This window comes from Diaporthe batatas (assembly GCF_019321695.1).
Source record: "Diaporthe batatas strain CRI 302-4 chromosome Unknown Contig00005, whole genome shotgun sequence".
NCBI lineage: Eukaryota > Fungi > Ascomycota > Sordariomycetes > Diaporthales > Diaporthaceae > Diaporthe > Diaporthe batatas.
Window position 1 is genome coordinate 773,224 of NW_025408552.1, and position 14,567 is coordinate 787,790.

Sequence of the window (14,567 nt, forward strand, 5' to 3'; positions counted from 1 at the left end):
GGAAACTTCTAACTAGCGTATCTGTCTTGGCTTGTTTCTCTTTCCTCATATTTATCAACAAACAGATGCGGAAGGATTGTTGTGGAAAAAGCAGCAAATCTCATTTAACGAATCTACCGTAACGCACTTAGGAACGATTTTGGCCAATTTTGTTTATACTTGCTTTACGTCTTTGACTTGTGATGATTGTGTTTGGACCACCAAGACTCTTCTCACAATTAATTGGGCTCCACCAAGCATTGCTGCCCCCAAGAGCCCAAGGATGCAATAGGTCCGAGTTTCCAAATCATTGCATGCAACGGGAATGAGGAAATACGCATCGGCTGTGGTATTTGTATGCGGCTGCCAGACTGACACGGTCCGAGCTGGCTGACTCTGCTTACACGTGAGCCACTACATGACCTGGCGCGGCGGATGCAGCTGGCCCACGCAGCAGTGGCACATCCGTGGGGGAAACCTCGATTGAGAAATGCAAGGGAGGCACAATATAATCACGTATACCCACCCTCCTATGGAATGGCAGGCCAGTGAGGAGGGTTTGTTCCCACTTGTCGGGACTCGGCGACCCTCCCAAAAGGGGCCCCGCTTCCAACTCTGTCGTCATGAGCGGATACGCTCGCAATGGGCCTTCGAATGGGGGTCTCAGGTAGACTGGACTAATGGATGGGCATCAAGGAGGGCAAGAAATGCAACTGTGGTCAGAAGTACTCGAGACAATCAAACCTGAAGCCAAAGGGACTGTCTTGAATGTAGTGTAGGTACTCACCTACCATTGGCTCCAAAGCAGTCCACTACTCCGCTGTCGGCTCCCGTCGTGTTGCAAGTAGGTCATAAAATAAAATTGACGGGTTTGGCGCAAGCACGTCAAGTCAGGTAGGTAGTCAGCCCTCGGTCATACTAGACGCTCTTCTCCCATTGTACATATTTTTCCCTCTCCCTGGCTTCTGCAGCTCTTCGAGGTCTGACCAACTTGCCCAGATCTTCAGATTGTCCAGCTCCCGTCATCCCAACATGGCTACGTGAGTCAATATTGACCATCCCTCCCCTCTCCCACCACTTACCTGGGTACCCCGCGGTTGCCCCAACTAACCCTTCTCCCACCCGCGACAGCAACATCACCTGGCACCCCTCCCTCTCGCGCAAGGAGCGCGAGAGCTTCCGCAAGCAGAAGGGCTTCACTATCTGGTTCACGGGCCTGTCGGCGTCGGGCAAGTCGACTGTCGCCACGGCTCTGGAGCAGCACCTGCTGCACCTGGGCCTGGCCGCCTACCGCCTGGACGGCGACAACGTGCGCTTCGGCCTGAACAAGGACCTGGGCTTCAGCGAGAAGGACCGCAACGAGAACATCCGCCGCATCGCAGAGGTCGCCAAGCTCTTCGCCGACAGCTCCACCGTCGCCCTGACCTCCTTCATCAGCCCCTACCGGGCCGACCGCCAGGTCGCGCGTGAGCTGCACGCCGCCAGCGGCGCCCAGGGCGACGAGCCCCTCGCCTTCATCGAGGTCTACGTCGACATCCCCATCGAGGTCGCCGAGCAGCGCGACCCCAAGGGCCTCTACAAGAAGGCCCGCGCCGGCGAGATCAAGGACTTCACCGGCATCTCTGCCCCCTACGAGGCCCCCCTTGAGCCCGAGATCACCATCCGCACCCACGAGAACAGCGTCGAGGAGTGCGTCGCGCAGATCACAAAGTACCTGCAGGAGAAGGGTCTGATCGGTGCTTCGGCTTAGGGTGTATGAGGCATGTGCGCAAAATTGAAAGTAGAAGCACCGCCTCCTGGTTGGTCATGCTATAGAAATTACAGCCTTGTCATGTCAAGTGTCGACGGTCGTAAACCTGACTCTTGTGTTGAGTGCCAGAAAAGTTACATGCTGCTCATGCATACAGACAGCTCCGAGAATGCGCCGTCGTGTCTGTCTAGGGAAATTCAAACTCATAGTACACATATGCCGTATATTCGTTGCCCTCGCCAACGCCCAGGCCAGCTGCTGCCATCTCCGAGCTCAGGGCGGCGTCATCCTTGACGACCTTGCCCTTCTTGTCTCTGCCAAAGGCATTTCCGCCCAGGTACGAGTATGACGAGTCCAGAGAGGTCTTGACCTTCTTTGCCAACTTGGGGGTTGTCTGCCCTGGAGTTAGTGAACCAGTCATGCCGTGCCGTTCCTGAACAGATAGATACTCACCTTGATCAAGGCGCTGACATATTCCAATGGCAGACCGTAGCGCAGGACCGTCTCGACAAACACGCGGAGCGTCAGGACATGAGCCCACACCATGACGGCCTCGCTCCAGCCCGTCCGCCCCAGCCTGAGGGCCTCCCCCCACACCTTCTTCTCCTCCCGCGCCACACGGTCCAGCTCCTTCTGCTCCTCCTCCTTGCCGCCCTCGACGTACTTGTACTGCCGGGGTGTCCACTTTGACTCACGGCACTTCTGGAGGAACTCGTTGCTGTGCTTCTTGAAGGTCGTCACCGCGTACAGGACGAACTCTTCGTCCTTGGCCAGCTCAACGGCTGATCTCGGGACGACCATGGGCGCGATTGACTCGTAGCTCTTGAGGAAGTCTTTTCGGTTGTTCGCTGGGACGACAATGAGGTGCGTTTCGAGGTACTCGGAGTCTGTGATTAATTGTTCGGGATTCACAATGGGCGTGAGCGACTTGGTGGTCAGGTTTCCGCTGCTCATCGTCAGTGCTGCCCTCGTCCTCGGGCTTTGTGGCTGTAACTCACGTCTGTCTTCGGTGCAGAGCCGCGAGGTTTGTCTTGACCGAGTTGTACTGGTTGAACTTGCCCTTGACGTCGTTGTCGACGTTGACGAGCTCCTGTGAGGGTTCGTGAGCAGGTTTGACGGCATGAGCATAGCAGCAACAAGGTATAATACCTTTTGCAGGTTCTCGATCAGCTCACCGAGCGGCCGATCCGCTCGGTACCTGACCTTGTTCCAGCTGAACGTCCGCAAGTACTGGTCCGTAGGCTCTGTGAGGGGATTAGCCACAGATGCTCCCAGCATGGCGCCCGGTCACTCTGTCCTTACTGTCGTTGACCATCTTGTTTTGTGAGATCTTCTCCTCGTCCCCATCAAGGATCGTCTTCAGAGAGTCAGACACCCTCTGGACAACGCCCTCGCAGCCGGCGTGGAGCTTGGCGAGCTCGTCTGCCTGCTGCACCAGCGCATCGAGGGTGCCGATCTTGAAAGCAGGTATGGGGAAGCCTGTCACGGTGCCATTATCGCTGCCGACGGTCGCGCTCAGGGCCTGGATGGCCTCGTCCTTGTCGCCGGTGTCGAATGTCCTCAGCGGCAGGGACAGAGCAATGTAGCTATTCGGTGACGGCATCGTGCCCGGTCTACCGCACGCGGCGGCCTGGAGGATAGTCGGGGTGACGTTTGAAACAGCCGAGTGTGCTGCCGGAAGTGGTCTGGTGCGAAGCAAGCTGTTGGTTCACCGAACTGCGTCACCGAGTTGCTGGAGAGTGCACTGATTAGCCGAAGTCGCCCTCCCACTTGACTCGTCTTCCGGGAGCCAGATCGCCAGCCACAGGAGCTCCCTCTGCTGTGAGTGCAGCTGTTATGATGGGCTGGGCCGCTGCGTGGAATACTGGAGTGCGGGTCGTGAGGACATACACAATGGGATTGGCTCGAAGACCAAGCCGGCGAGGTTGGTGATCCTGGGCGGACAATAGGCAGAGCTTATTAGGATCTGGGTAATAAGCGAGTGGTAGTCCAAGGCCGTGCAGCAGCTGAGGGTGCGAGTGACGCCTGTCGGCCAGTGGGGTAGGTTCAGCCAGCTTGCTGCTTGCCAGCCCAGGTAGCTAGGCCTCTGGGCGACGCCAGATGGCCAAGCCAGGAGCCCCCGGTCAGCCAGCAGCCCGCCCGAGGAACTGATCCTCGACGATCAATCTGAGGGTCACCTCGTGCTGTAAGCCGCCGTCGACGCTACAACAGCTAGACCACGCCCCTCAGCGGTGAGTCCCATCTTCGACCACGGGCACGCCTGAGACGGGCCACGGAGATCCAGTCTCTTCGCCGTGACGAGCCTGAGCCTGAGCCTAAGCTCGACAGTCTGCAGTCTGCAGTCCACAGCCGACAGCCCACCGCCCACAGTCCTTCGGGGCTCGATCACGGGCTACGGAAATCGGATTACGGATACGGAGTACGGGTTCCAGGTCCCATCCCACGTCGACCGTGAGATCAGCAGCCACCCTCGCGAGCGCCCGACGCCCAGGTTGCAGCAGCAGCTGTCCTGGCAAGCCTGGCAAGACAGAACCTGCGCGCGACTGGGTAACGTCGCGCCAACTGGCGGTCGCTTTCCAACAATTGATTCATTGGTTCACGGCCGCACTCGCTCTTTGCCGTAGGCCGCCTAGATCAAATCAAGCCCCCGGGTTCCACCTGTGTGAGCACTGCTGTTTGTGTGGGAGACGGTCGACTGGCGACGCCCACCAGAAATTCGACCCAACGCGTCTGTCTCTTCCAGCAAGACCTCGCCCGTCCTGCATCGGTTTTGACGCCCCCCGCCCAGGCTCGCCGGGCACCAGACAGCCCTTTGGACTCGGTCGGAGACACCGTAATCTGCGCATGGGCCCGTCAAATTGGACAACTCATTCGGGATGCCATTGAATCGTCCATGTTGACGCACCCGCCGACGTCGTGCCGCCGGCCGCTTGATCCTTGTCCACACCGCGACCGCAACATCCCCCCTTGGTAGACAATCCCCTTTGGCGGAGTGGGAATACAAGAGAGTTCTGTGGACGCCAGGCCCAGTTGCAAGAATGGCCCCAGGCACAGGTGTGTTATGCCACCGCATCAATGCCTGCGGTTTTCCTCTTTTATCACTGTGCGAGCTGATCGTGACCATGTCCTTCCACAGCTCCCAAGGCCGCAAGGGCTCATGCCCTCAGCGCCGCCAACGTCACGTCAAAGGCCACCTCTGCCCAGGCAGCTTACAACCTGGCCAGGGTTGGTGCTGGGGGGCAGCCTGTGCTCTCGAACCCGAATGCTCACACAACAGCCCAGCTCGTGCCCACCGAAGACCCCACCCCGAGCGAACCACCAGAGGCCAACGGCTCCCCCGAGTTGCAGTATACGAGCATGTCACAGTCTGACTATGCCGACCCCAAGGAGCTTGCGGGGCAGCCCTATAAGGATGGGCGGATAAGAAACCCAGTCCCCAGCAAGCTCAAGGGGAAGACGAGCAACTCCTCAGGCAGTTTTGGTGTGATGCACATGGACATCAAGGGCAAGGACCTCGCAACGGACAGGGACGCCGCTGCGAAACGGACGAGCGAGAACACGGCCCTAGCGGCCAAGATGGCTTATCAGAGCGGATACCAACCGCACCGGAAATCGAATTGGATGAGGATACCCGAGGAGACGCCCGAGCCCGGTGTCCCTTTCACGGGGACTACTCCATACGATCACGCCCTGTACGGTCTGAAACAACCAGCCTCGAATCCTCCAAGAGAGACGACTGTGACGCCGGTGGCACCCGCGACCTCAGCAGCACCAACCGCACCAATGGTACCAGTAGCGCAAGAAGGGGGAGGAACGGCGACGTACGAGATTCAGCCCTTGACTCCTGGCGAGACGAAGGAACAGCAGGCGCGGTTACTCACACTGCTTCGCACCCTGCAACCTGTCGCCGTCGTCGACCAGCTCTGCAAGGCGTTGGCATATTTTGGCGGCGTCCCTGAAGCCCCACCGCCACAGGACGGAAAGTTCCCTGAGAGCGCTGAGGCCAATGGCTCGGGTGCCGTCTTCGTTGGATGGGTTGCAGAGATCTTTCCCGACCTTGATGCCCAAGGAAGACGCAAGACCAGGGCGCCACGAGTTGTCGAGCATCCTGTCGCTCCCGTCACTCCTGCCGCTGCTGCCACAGCCACCCCACCCGTACAGACAGTCGAAAAGCGAGGGCGTGGCAGACCCAAAGGTAGCAAGGCCAGCAAATTCAGGAGTGACAAGGGTGTGAAGAAAGGTCCTAAGAAGTCATCAGCTGGCGAGGGCGTGGAAACCAACGGCGGCGAGAACGACGACAGCTGGGTAGATGCAGATGACACTGCTATCGGGGACCAAGAGGTTGTCCTAACGGGCGAACAGGCGCGGCAGAACCCACCAGCGCCTCAAACGATCCCCGCCGAAGCAGAAGTGACTTCAAGCGCCAGGAAAAGGGGCAGGCCAAAGGGCTCAAAAGGCAAGCCCAAGGACGGAAACCCTGTGACAGAGAATGGCTCGAGCAACAATCTACAGCCACTTTCTGCGTTATTCAGTCTGGGGAAGAAGGCGAGCCGGCCAAAGGGCTCGAAGCCTCGGCCCAAAGAGGGTGCAGGCAACCCTTCTGCTTCAACGGCCGCGGCTGGGACCACACAGATGTTGGCTACGAATGCCCAGAACGCTGCAGTTCCGGAACCACAACAACAGGGAGAGCCTGAATTTGCGCTGGCTGCTCTGCAAGCCTTCAACGAGTCGCATGCAGTTGATGCAGGACAGCAGCAGCCAGGCTCATTCCAGGCAGTGAACAATTCTGCGCCATCTGTGCCTGCTGCGCCCGGGGTGCAACCGAAGGCCAAGAAGGCCAATGCTTCTAAGAGCGGCGAAAAGGCCCAGCCAGCCAAGAAGCGCAAGAGGAATGCGAAGGACAGCGACGCTACTCACAACCAGGCATTGCCGGGCAGTGTCCAAGCCACGAGCGATGAGGCACCACCTAGCAATGCAGCCCCGATTTCTGTCAACGGAAATGGGGTTCATGAGAGTGCCATTGCTGAGCCAACATTGACGGCCCCGCCAGCTCCAAAACGACAGCGGAAGTCGAAGGCGAAGTCGTTAGCCAACGCTGCAGCAAAAGCCGCGCCCGTTGCCGACCAGAATGCAGCAGCATCGAGTACGCCACAGGTATCTCACACTCCTGTGCCTCCTGTGCAGGCAGCTCAACCGCCTGCCGACGCTCAGGGATACACCAGCCCGACTATAGAAGAACTCACGGCCCAGCTCGATGAACATGAGGAGCAAAACTTTCGCGCCCCGGAGATCACTACCATGCGAGCTCCTACAAGGCAAGCCCACTCATCACAATCTGACCAAGCCCAAGCCCTAGCCCAGCCTCAAGCCCAGCCTCAACTGCCCCAACGGCCCACTCAGCAGGCTCAACCGCAGCAAGTTCAGCAACCAAAGGCTGTTAATTCCGGCCAAGCGATGGGCGATCAGCAACAGAGGCAAGCTGCCATGGCGCGTCAGAGGCAACAATACCATCAGCAGCAACAACAGCAGGCACAGCAGCAGGCACAGCAACAATCCGGGGCACGGACGGCTTCACCTAGTGTCAACAACATCCCTACAGCCTCGCCACATCTGAGTGTCCAGTCTGTTTCTCCCAATCTCAACCCAGCCCACTCGGTATCCCCAAGCCTACATCAGCAGCGCGTCTCTAACTCCCAGACGCCAACGTCCGTGGCCTCACAAGTCCAGAGCCAGCAAGCACGGAACTCGCAAGCCTACTACACACAACAAAATCCTTCGACGCAGTCGCAGTATGGTCAGCAGCAAGCCCAGCAGTATGCGACAGCACAGCCCAAACAGCAGTACAACTTGCAGCAATCCCAACAGCAGAGTTACTCGACACAGTCACCGTCGCAGCAGCCGCAAAGCTTCAGTGCCCAACAGACACAACCACAGTACGCGCAGCAGAAGCAGCAATCTTATGCGGCGCAGCAACCCCAGCAACAGTACGGCCAGGAGTCACAGCAGTACTCGACCCAGCAACGTGTTCAGCAGCCGCAATACACCGCCACCTCGACTGCGACACCGTCTCAGACGATGGCTTCGCAGTCACCACAGTACGGTGCTTCTGCCACACCAGCATATAACTCCAACGATGGCGCGTTCCGGGCTAGCTCCTCGACGGGCTTGAGTTTTGCAACCTCCGCATATGGGACGAGCCAGTCGTCGAATACGCCGAGATCCAATAACCTGTACCAGTCACCCGCCACAAACACCTACAGCAGCCCGAACCAGCAGACCTCATCCTACGCCACAAGCCGCCGACCTCAGTCGACAAGCGCCTCACAGCAGACTCCCGTGCAGAACGTGCAGAGCCTGCCGCAAAATATCGGTGGCTTCTCTGATTTTGGCGGCCTTGGGTTTGACATGGCGGGCCTGGACAACTCTGCGGCTAGCCACAACAGCCTGGGCCTCAACCCTGCGCCTTACAACATGAGTGCCGCAAACGTGTCGGGGAGGTCCTCGGCTGGCGCGACCAACTTCTCGTCCATGAACAGCTTCGACTCGACCATCCGCAACGACGCCTATTCTGGCTACGGGCTGCCGGGTCGGAGATAGTCCGAACACAGAGTTATTCGTTTGACCCAACACTTTACAGGGAGCCACGTCGATTTCAGCCTCTGACAGTTGGGCAGCCATTTCCGAGCCCTTCCTACAATCTGGTCCCCTTTGCGCTTCGAAGTGACATTGAGCGGGCGTCGCTTCCAATGATGTATATCGTATCTGTACTCTCATGCTCTCAACAGGGTTCATCTGCCAGCGATTTATGACACGGCCTCGGGCCAAAACATTGGCCCCATTGTTTTTCTATTCAGCAGCATGTCCTGGTTCAGTTGATACCTCTTTTTAACAAAAAGAAAAACCCATTTTCTACAAGCGTGGCTTGCTACTGGCTAGGGATATGGCGCGGAGTTGATGAGGCCCTTCTTTCTTTTCTTTTTTTTGGTTTTCTATACTGAACATGAGCGCTTATGACCACGATACTTTTCTTTTTCGGGTAGTAGCGGGTTTCTTGCATGAATGAGGCCCTCGGCTTAGCTAGGGATCAAAAAGACGGTGTTTTGATGACTTGGGCGGACGTGGGAGGCCGAATGGGTCAAGCTTTTTGTATTCTTGGGTGGGCCTCGTGTCTCGTACGCTTCTCATACAGAAGCGATGATCTGAAAGTGTAGGAAGCCCCTCGCCCCTCGGTTGACCATTGATCGACTTGCTACTGTTATGCTCCGGGCATCCTGTCCAGCTTGTGATTCGGGTGGGATTTGCAACCGCTTGTGTAGTCACCGGGTCTCGGCTAAAGTCAGTAAACAAGTGTGGATGGAGTATCAAGGTCACTGGCTCAAGCCGTGTGGGAAGTTTGAGCGGGTTATCAAGTAGAAACTTGTTGATGATTGATGGTATGATGATATATGTAGTAGAAGATTTCGACAAGACTGACTAGCCCGTTCCTCGCGCCGTTTGCGCTTGTGTGTGCGTATGTGTGTGTGTTGCACACCCCCCAAAGTATTGTTTGCAGAAGAACGCCTCTGAATGCTTGGCCCCCGCAGATGACATAGGAAAGATGTCCGTCAGATGATGACAAAAAAATCGCTAGATGAGCAAAACAAAACCCGCTCCCTTCGTCGGCTCAAAAATGGTATTTCCTCCACCTCTATTCCTCAAGCAAAGAAAACTTTGTGAATCTTCCTCCTCTTGACTGCTCTCTGTTTTGTTCGGTTCATTCGAGAGTGTCTTCCTCAATGGCCTCCTTGGGCGGCTGAATATTCTCATACCACCAGAAGTCCTCGCCCTCGCCGCCGTCTTCCTTGATCAGGTCCAGCATCACCTGGGCGTTGCGCTTGATGTCCACAGATCTCTCGACGATCTTACGGTCCAGAATCATGGCCTCGGCGGTCGACAGCCACAGTTTCTGTAGCACGGGTAGGTCTGGAAGGAGCAGCCTGTACTGATCCTGCTCGAGCCAGTCCATCGGCATCCCTGCCGCAAGACTTGTGTGGAAGACAAGGCTCGGCTGCGTCGCCGTCGATCTCCTTGTCCCCGCGTGGTCCAGCGATCCGCGGTTGGGCAGTTCCGGAACGTCGTCGGCCTGCGACCTCGCGGCATCTCGTACCTGCCAGGTGGACTTCCTCCGTCCCAAGCCCATTATCCCGCGCCTTGATTTCGTCTCTTTGCTGACCTCGGGGCTCCTCGGTGGCTCTTTGGCGTCCTGGATGGCGCTGTACCACGTGTCCACAGCTCCTCTCCGCGTGTTGTAGCCGCGGACTTCCCATAGCCTCAACACCTGCCTCAGGCCGCCCAGACATAGCACCGCCGTGTGAACTTCGTCGGCTGGTTTCTCCCTAAGATAACCCCTTACTGTCCGTTCCACACGACCGACGTACGATGGCGGCCGCAAGCGCCTACAAAAGGAAGCCACGACAAGCGGGAAGACCTGGTGGACTTGTAATAGTGTCCGATCGTCGTACATATTCATGATTTGGACTTCGATCGGGTTAAGGGTGTAGGGAGTCCGTTCGACACCGTGGCCGTGTTCCTGGACGTATTGTAGGTGTAGTTTGCGGTAATTCTCAAAGAAGTGGAAGATGGTAAAAAGTAATGGTATGAGTCGTCGGTACATCCTTTCTCTTTGAGACGCGAAGGATGCTATTTGGTCCTTGGTTGTCTTCAAGAAGATTTCCTTGGTGCACCAGTCGCACATTAGCCCCGATAATTTAGCCGCAACATGTAGCCGATGCCACAAGCCGCACAGATAGTGGAGGTTGTAGTCAGAGGGACCCGAGATGGGGTAGAGTCGCTTTGCATAGGCAGGTATCTCATGCTCGAGCTGGCGCCGGACGATGGGATACTCATTCAGAGTGACCATGCTGTGCCATGACTTTGATGCCCTGCGCAGATTGAGGATATCTGACAAGGGGAGATAGGAGATGATTTGAATCTGCAACTCGGTCGGCAGATTCAGGAAGAGGTGTTCGAAGGGTAGACTGGGTTCAAGGTCAGTAAATTGCTAGCTCCTGGAGTCTTGAGATCAACAAGTCCATACCTCCTAGGCCGGGTGGCAGCGCCATCTGCTACAGAGCTTGGTGAAACCTCGGTCACTATCGACTGGCGTCTGAACGTTGGGGCCGGCACTTCGGGCGCAGAGGCGGCTGGCTTCGAAGATCGTAATCGTCCAAACCCAAATAGACTCCGCCTCTCCTTCTCTCTTTCCTTCTCCTGTTTGATATGGTCCACATGCCTTGCCTGCGGGTCGTAACCTTGCTCGGCTCCTCGGATTGGGAGAATGAACCTGGACGAGGACGTTTCGACGACGGTGCCGTCACTATAGTGCTGTTGGGCTGGCTGGTGGTCCTTGGGAAGCTGGTTTATCTTCTCGAAGTAGCGCTTGGACGCGAATTCGGTGATGTGTGGAGGATCCATGGCTGGCAGTGGTGAGCGAGCGATCCGCGTGTCGCGCCCCTGTCGCCTCTCAGGAACCGCGGTGGTTGCCTATGTCCGAACAAAGCTGTCGACTCGAAGTGTTGGCACATCAATCATGGCTGAAACATGGGTATCGACGGTGATTGAAAACGAGTGACTCGTCGGATGTGCACAAGCGCGGGTCGCCTGGCAGGTCAGATTGAGTTGCTTCGAGTTATCGAGGTGCCGGCGGGAGCGGTGATCAGAAGGCGAGATGGGTGCCCAGTAGATGAGGGGAGACTAGGTGTCGACCCAGCAAAAGACTGACACAAGTGTGTGTCGTGCACTGCGATTGACGGGCGGCGGGGACACCCAAGTCGCGGAGTCGGAGACGTCGAGGTATTTCGGCGGCTTATCTTGGACAAGAAAGCGCCAGAAACTGCGGAGGTAGGCTGACGGAGGTTGACCGAAGAGAGCGATAACGGCAGATGGTCGAAGACGGATGTCACCAGTGGTGTTCTGGGTCGAGATGAACTTGTGTTGGCTGAGCGATCCCAATGGGCGACGATACAGGGCGATTTGGCCGGGGGTTTGTGCTTGAGATGCAGCGACGTTTTCGTTGCGGGGGCGCGGTTGCCAATTGGGGGGGCGTCAACGGGCCCTTGTAGAGAAACGGGGTCGAAAAGCCCCGAGACGCAGCCGGAGGGCGATGGATGGATACGAGAGTAATTTGCTGGCGATTTGTCGGGGGGCCGAGACGAAGTTGTTTCTGTTGCTAGGTTCTGATGGGAAGTCTCGAGAGCGGAGAGGGAGAGAGCGACGGGGCTCGGCTTGGCTACACAGGGAAGGGCAGCTGCCGGCAATAAGACTGCGGCCCGACGCAGTTAGTAGGAGATGGGATGTGTCGGCCGGTCCCAGGGCAGCACAGCGCAGTCACAGCGCAGTCACAGCAGCAGCACCACACCACAGTACAGCACAGACAGCAGCACCACAGGGCGAGACAAGGCAGAGAGAGAGAGAGAGAGAGAGACTGTTGGACGGCGTGGTGGAATGAACCAAATCAAGCAATAGTACCAGCAACGTCTGGGTGACACACGGTTTGGACTGGCAGGTGGAATACAGTAAATCGTGATCGGGGCTGGGGACGCTGCAGAGAGCTCGTCACAGGGAGAAAGACTGGAGAATGGGGTGGAGAGTCTTGTGCAGGGCACACGCACAGGGCGCCAAGAGCAACAGCAAAACGGCTGGCGAGGCAAGAGGGAATGGGTCGAAGTCGATATGGATCCGGATGGACCACGGCGTTTTGGCTCGGCGAAATAGTGGAGGGCCATCGGGCCAGAGTCCACTGATTCGAGCGGCACCCCAGAACCTTCGCAGCGTTGGACCGCCCGTGTCAGTGGTGCAAGGTGGTGGTAGCCGTGTACGGGTCGTGATGCGGGGAAGAGTTGCATTGCCCAGGTACCCCTCTACGGCGGCCCTTTGTCGACCCCCCCATGTCCCCCCATGTCCCCCCGGGACTGGGGCTTCTCTGCTGCTTCTGTCGCCAATTCGGGCCTATCTATCTGCTTGTGGTGAGATGAGCGGCCACCAGAAGGCCACGGCCCGCCAAGTTACCATGCTCAGAGTACGGCCGAGATCTGCTCCGACGGATCTTCCTCGCCTGCGACAGGGCTGCATTGGCCGCCGGCTACATGGTAACAACGTTGATAGCAACCATCGACTCTGATCTTGCATGACATTAGAGACTCTGCCACTGCAGTAGTCAACATTCTTGTCATGACATGGTCTTCAGAGAGAAAGACTCGAAGCTGCAGCATCGACCGCATTACTGCAGGCCGCATGAAGCAACAAGAAAAATGAGAGAGAGAAAACGGAGGAGTTGCAGCTGAGGCTCATTTAGCCGGGGCCAATGAGACAGAAACGCCCAGAACCGGTTGAAAGCCAGGGTGTCTCGCTACCCCCGTGGAGCAAAGATGCGAGCAAAATGGCGAGCTCACCCCCAAGTCCCCTTCTCACGATGCTTCTTCGGCCCAGGCGTCACAAGCGTTACGTTACGCCTTTTGCGCAGATTCTTCTCTTCTGACAACCTCCTGCGCTGCTGGGCCGTCTTGTGCATTCGGCCCAGAGAGGGTCAGACGTTACGGTACCACCGCCGTGGTGGGCCCGTCCAGTGATTCTGCAGCACCTGTGCCTTAGTTCCGTCATGTCTCTGATGATGTCTCTGCTGTGGTCTGGGGTGCAGTCTCCCTGTTTGTCTACTCTGGGCTACCAAAGCCATCAGCACTTTAGAAGCGCCTTATAGTTCTTGCTCTAAGCAAGACTTGTCCGAGTTAAATCATCCCAGATGCTGATGATGTGTGCTTGTACAGACTAATGGTCCATCATATTCCGATGATGCCGCTCCCCGCCAACTAGTGGACGGCTATGGTTCAGCCAAAAGACCCAGGAATCAACACATCCTCTCCTTAGCTCAGCTGGCAGAGCGGTAGACTGTAAACGTATGCAAGATTATCTATAGGTCCTCGGTTCAAATCCGAGAGGGGAGACGTCTTCTTTTGCTCTTTTTTGCGATATCAGGTTGGCAGATGGCCAATCAAGAGAGCCCGGGAAGTTGAGGTACCCACAGTTGCTCAGACGTCAAGTAGATCGATCCACTAGGTGGTCAGACCAGCGAACCACAAAATTGTCTTGGACAAAGCCCTAGTAGAATACCGCCGTTCGCGCATCCCTTTTGTGACAGTCTACGCTTGCTATTGTGTTCACTATATTTGCCTGTCTGCCAGTCTGTCTGTGTGACACATTGTCAGCAGTTTACTTTAATGGCTGTTGCATCTCAGACTGCATCTCGCTGCCTCCGCAATGATCCCGGGAATGCGTTGGATGGTGCCATGCAGGCTGGCAGGGTGGTATCGCGCCGGACGGTGGAGATTCTGATGTGATATCACTGTCAACCACTGGGCGGCTTGATTCGCCTGACCAGAGAGACGACCATGCTGTCGTTGCATCGAATTGGGATGGAAACGTCTCCCCTTCTCGTGATAATTTTACACGACCCAAGCATTCGGTGAGCAAGACGAGAGCTTGTCTTGAAGCTGATCTTGCTAGCTGATCTTGCTCGGCTCTGCCAGATGATTGACAGGTTATCTTTGACTAATCAGTACTGATGAGTGAAGTGGAAGAGGGGGGAGCCTAAAGGTGTGTGATGCAACCAGCCCTGAACCATCTTCGGCAGTTGCTTGTTCACATGGGCATGGGGATGGCAGCTCGACACGATCCAGAACCCGGTCCTTTTCTCGAAAAATCCCAGATGGGCCAGACGGGCCAGACGAGTCGTTGTCGTTGCCACCACCAGTACGCGACGACCGGACGGACTAATTACCCATCCAGCCAAGCCATCCACGCCTGA

General features: G+C 56.9%; 4 protein-coding genes across 4 annotated transcripts; 2 read left to right on the top strand and 2 right to left on the bottom strand.

Moving 5' to 3' along the window:
- Positions 1 to 1,011: 1,011 nt before the first annotated feature.
- On the top strand, positions 1,012 to 1,729 carry KVR01_005128 (adenylyl-sulfate kinase; the record flags this gene model as incomplete). Its single annotated transcript, XM_044789503.1, has 2 exons — positions 1,012 to 1,019; positions 1,111 to 1,729. 2 exons carry the CDS (start codon positions 1,012 to 1,014, stop codon positions 1,727 to 1,729), a joined length of 627 nt encoding a protein of 208 aa, XP_044645573.1.
- Positions 1,730 to 1,916: 187 nt separating this feature from the next.
- KVR01_005293 (H(+)-transporting V1 sector ATPase subunit C) lies at positions 1,917 to 3,332 on the bottom strand (the record flags this gene model as incomplete). The annotated part of the gene is made up of 5 exons (XM_044785347.1): positions 1,917 to 2,123; positions 2,183 to 2,675; positions 2,728 to 2,819; positions 2,879 to 2,973; positions 3,032 to 3,332. 5 exons carry the CDS (start codon positions 3,330 to 3,332, stop codon positions 1,917 to 1,919), a joined length of 1,188 nt encoding a protein of 395 aa, XP_044645738.1.
- A 1,435-nt stretch (positions 3,333 to 4,767) lies between these two features.
- Positions 4,768 to 8,326, top strand: KVR01_004964 (uncharacterized protein; the record flags this gene model as incomplete). Its single annotated transcript, XM_044792413.1, has 2 exons — positions 4,768 to 4,783; positions 4,866 to 8,326. 2 exons carry the CDS (start codon positions 4,768 to 4,770, stop codon positions 8,324 to 8,326), a joined length of 3,477 nt encoding a protein of 1,158 aa, XP_044645409.1.
- A 1,156-nt stretch (positions 8,327 to 9,482) lies between these two features.
- KVR01_005499 (uncharacterized protein) lies at positions 9,483 to 11,182 on the bottom strand (the record flags this gene model as incomplete). Its single annotated transcript, XM_044792873.1, has 2 exons — positions 9,483 to 10,746; positions 10,806 to 11,182. The coding sequence occupies 2 exons, from the start codon at positions 11,180 to 11,182 to the stop codon at positions 9,483 to 9,485; spliced, it is 1,641 nt and encodes a 546-aa protein (XP_044645944.1).
- Positions 11,183 to 14,567: the final 3,385 nt, after the last annotated feature.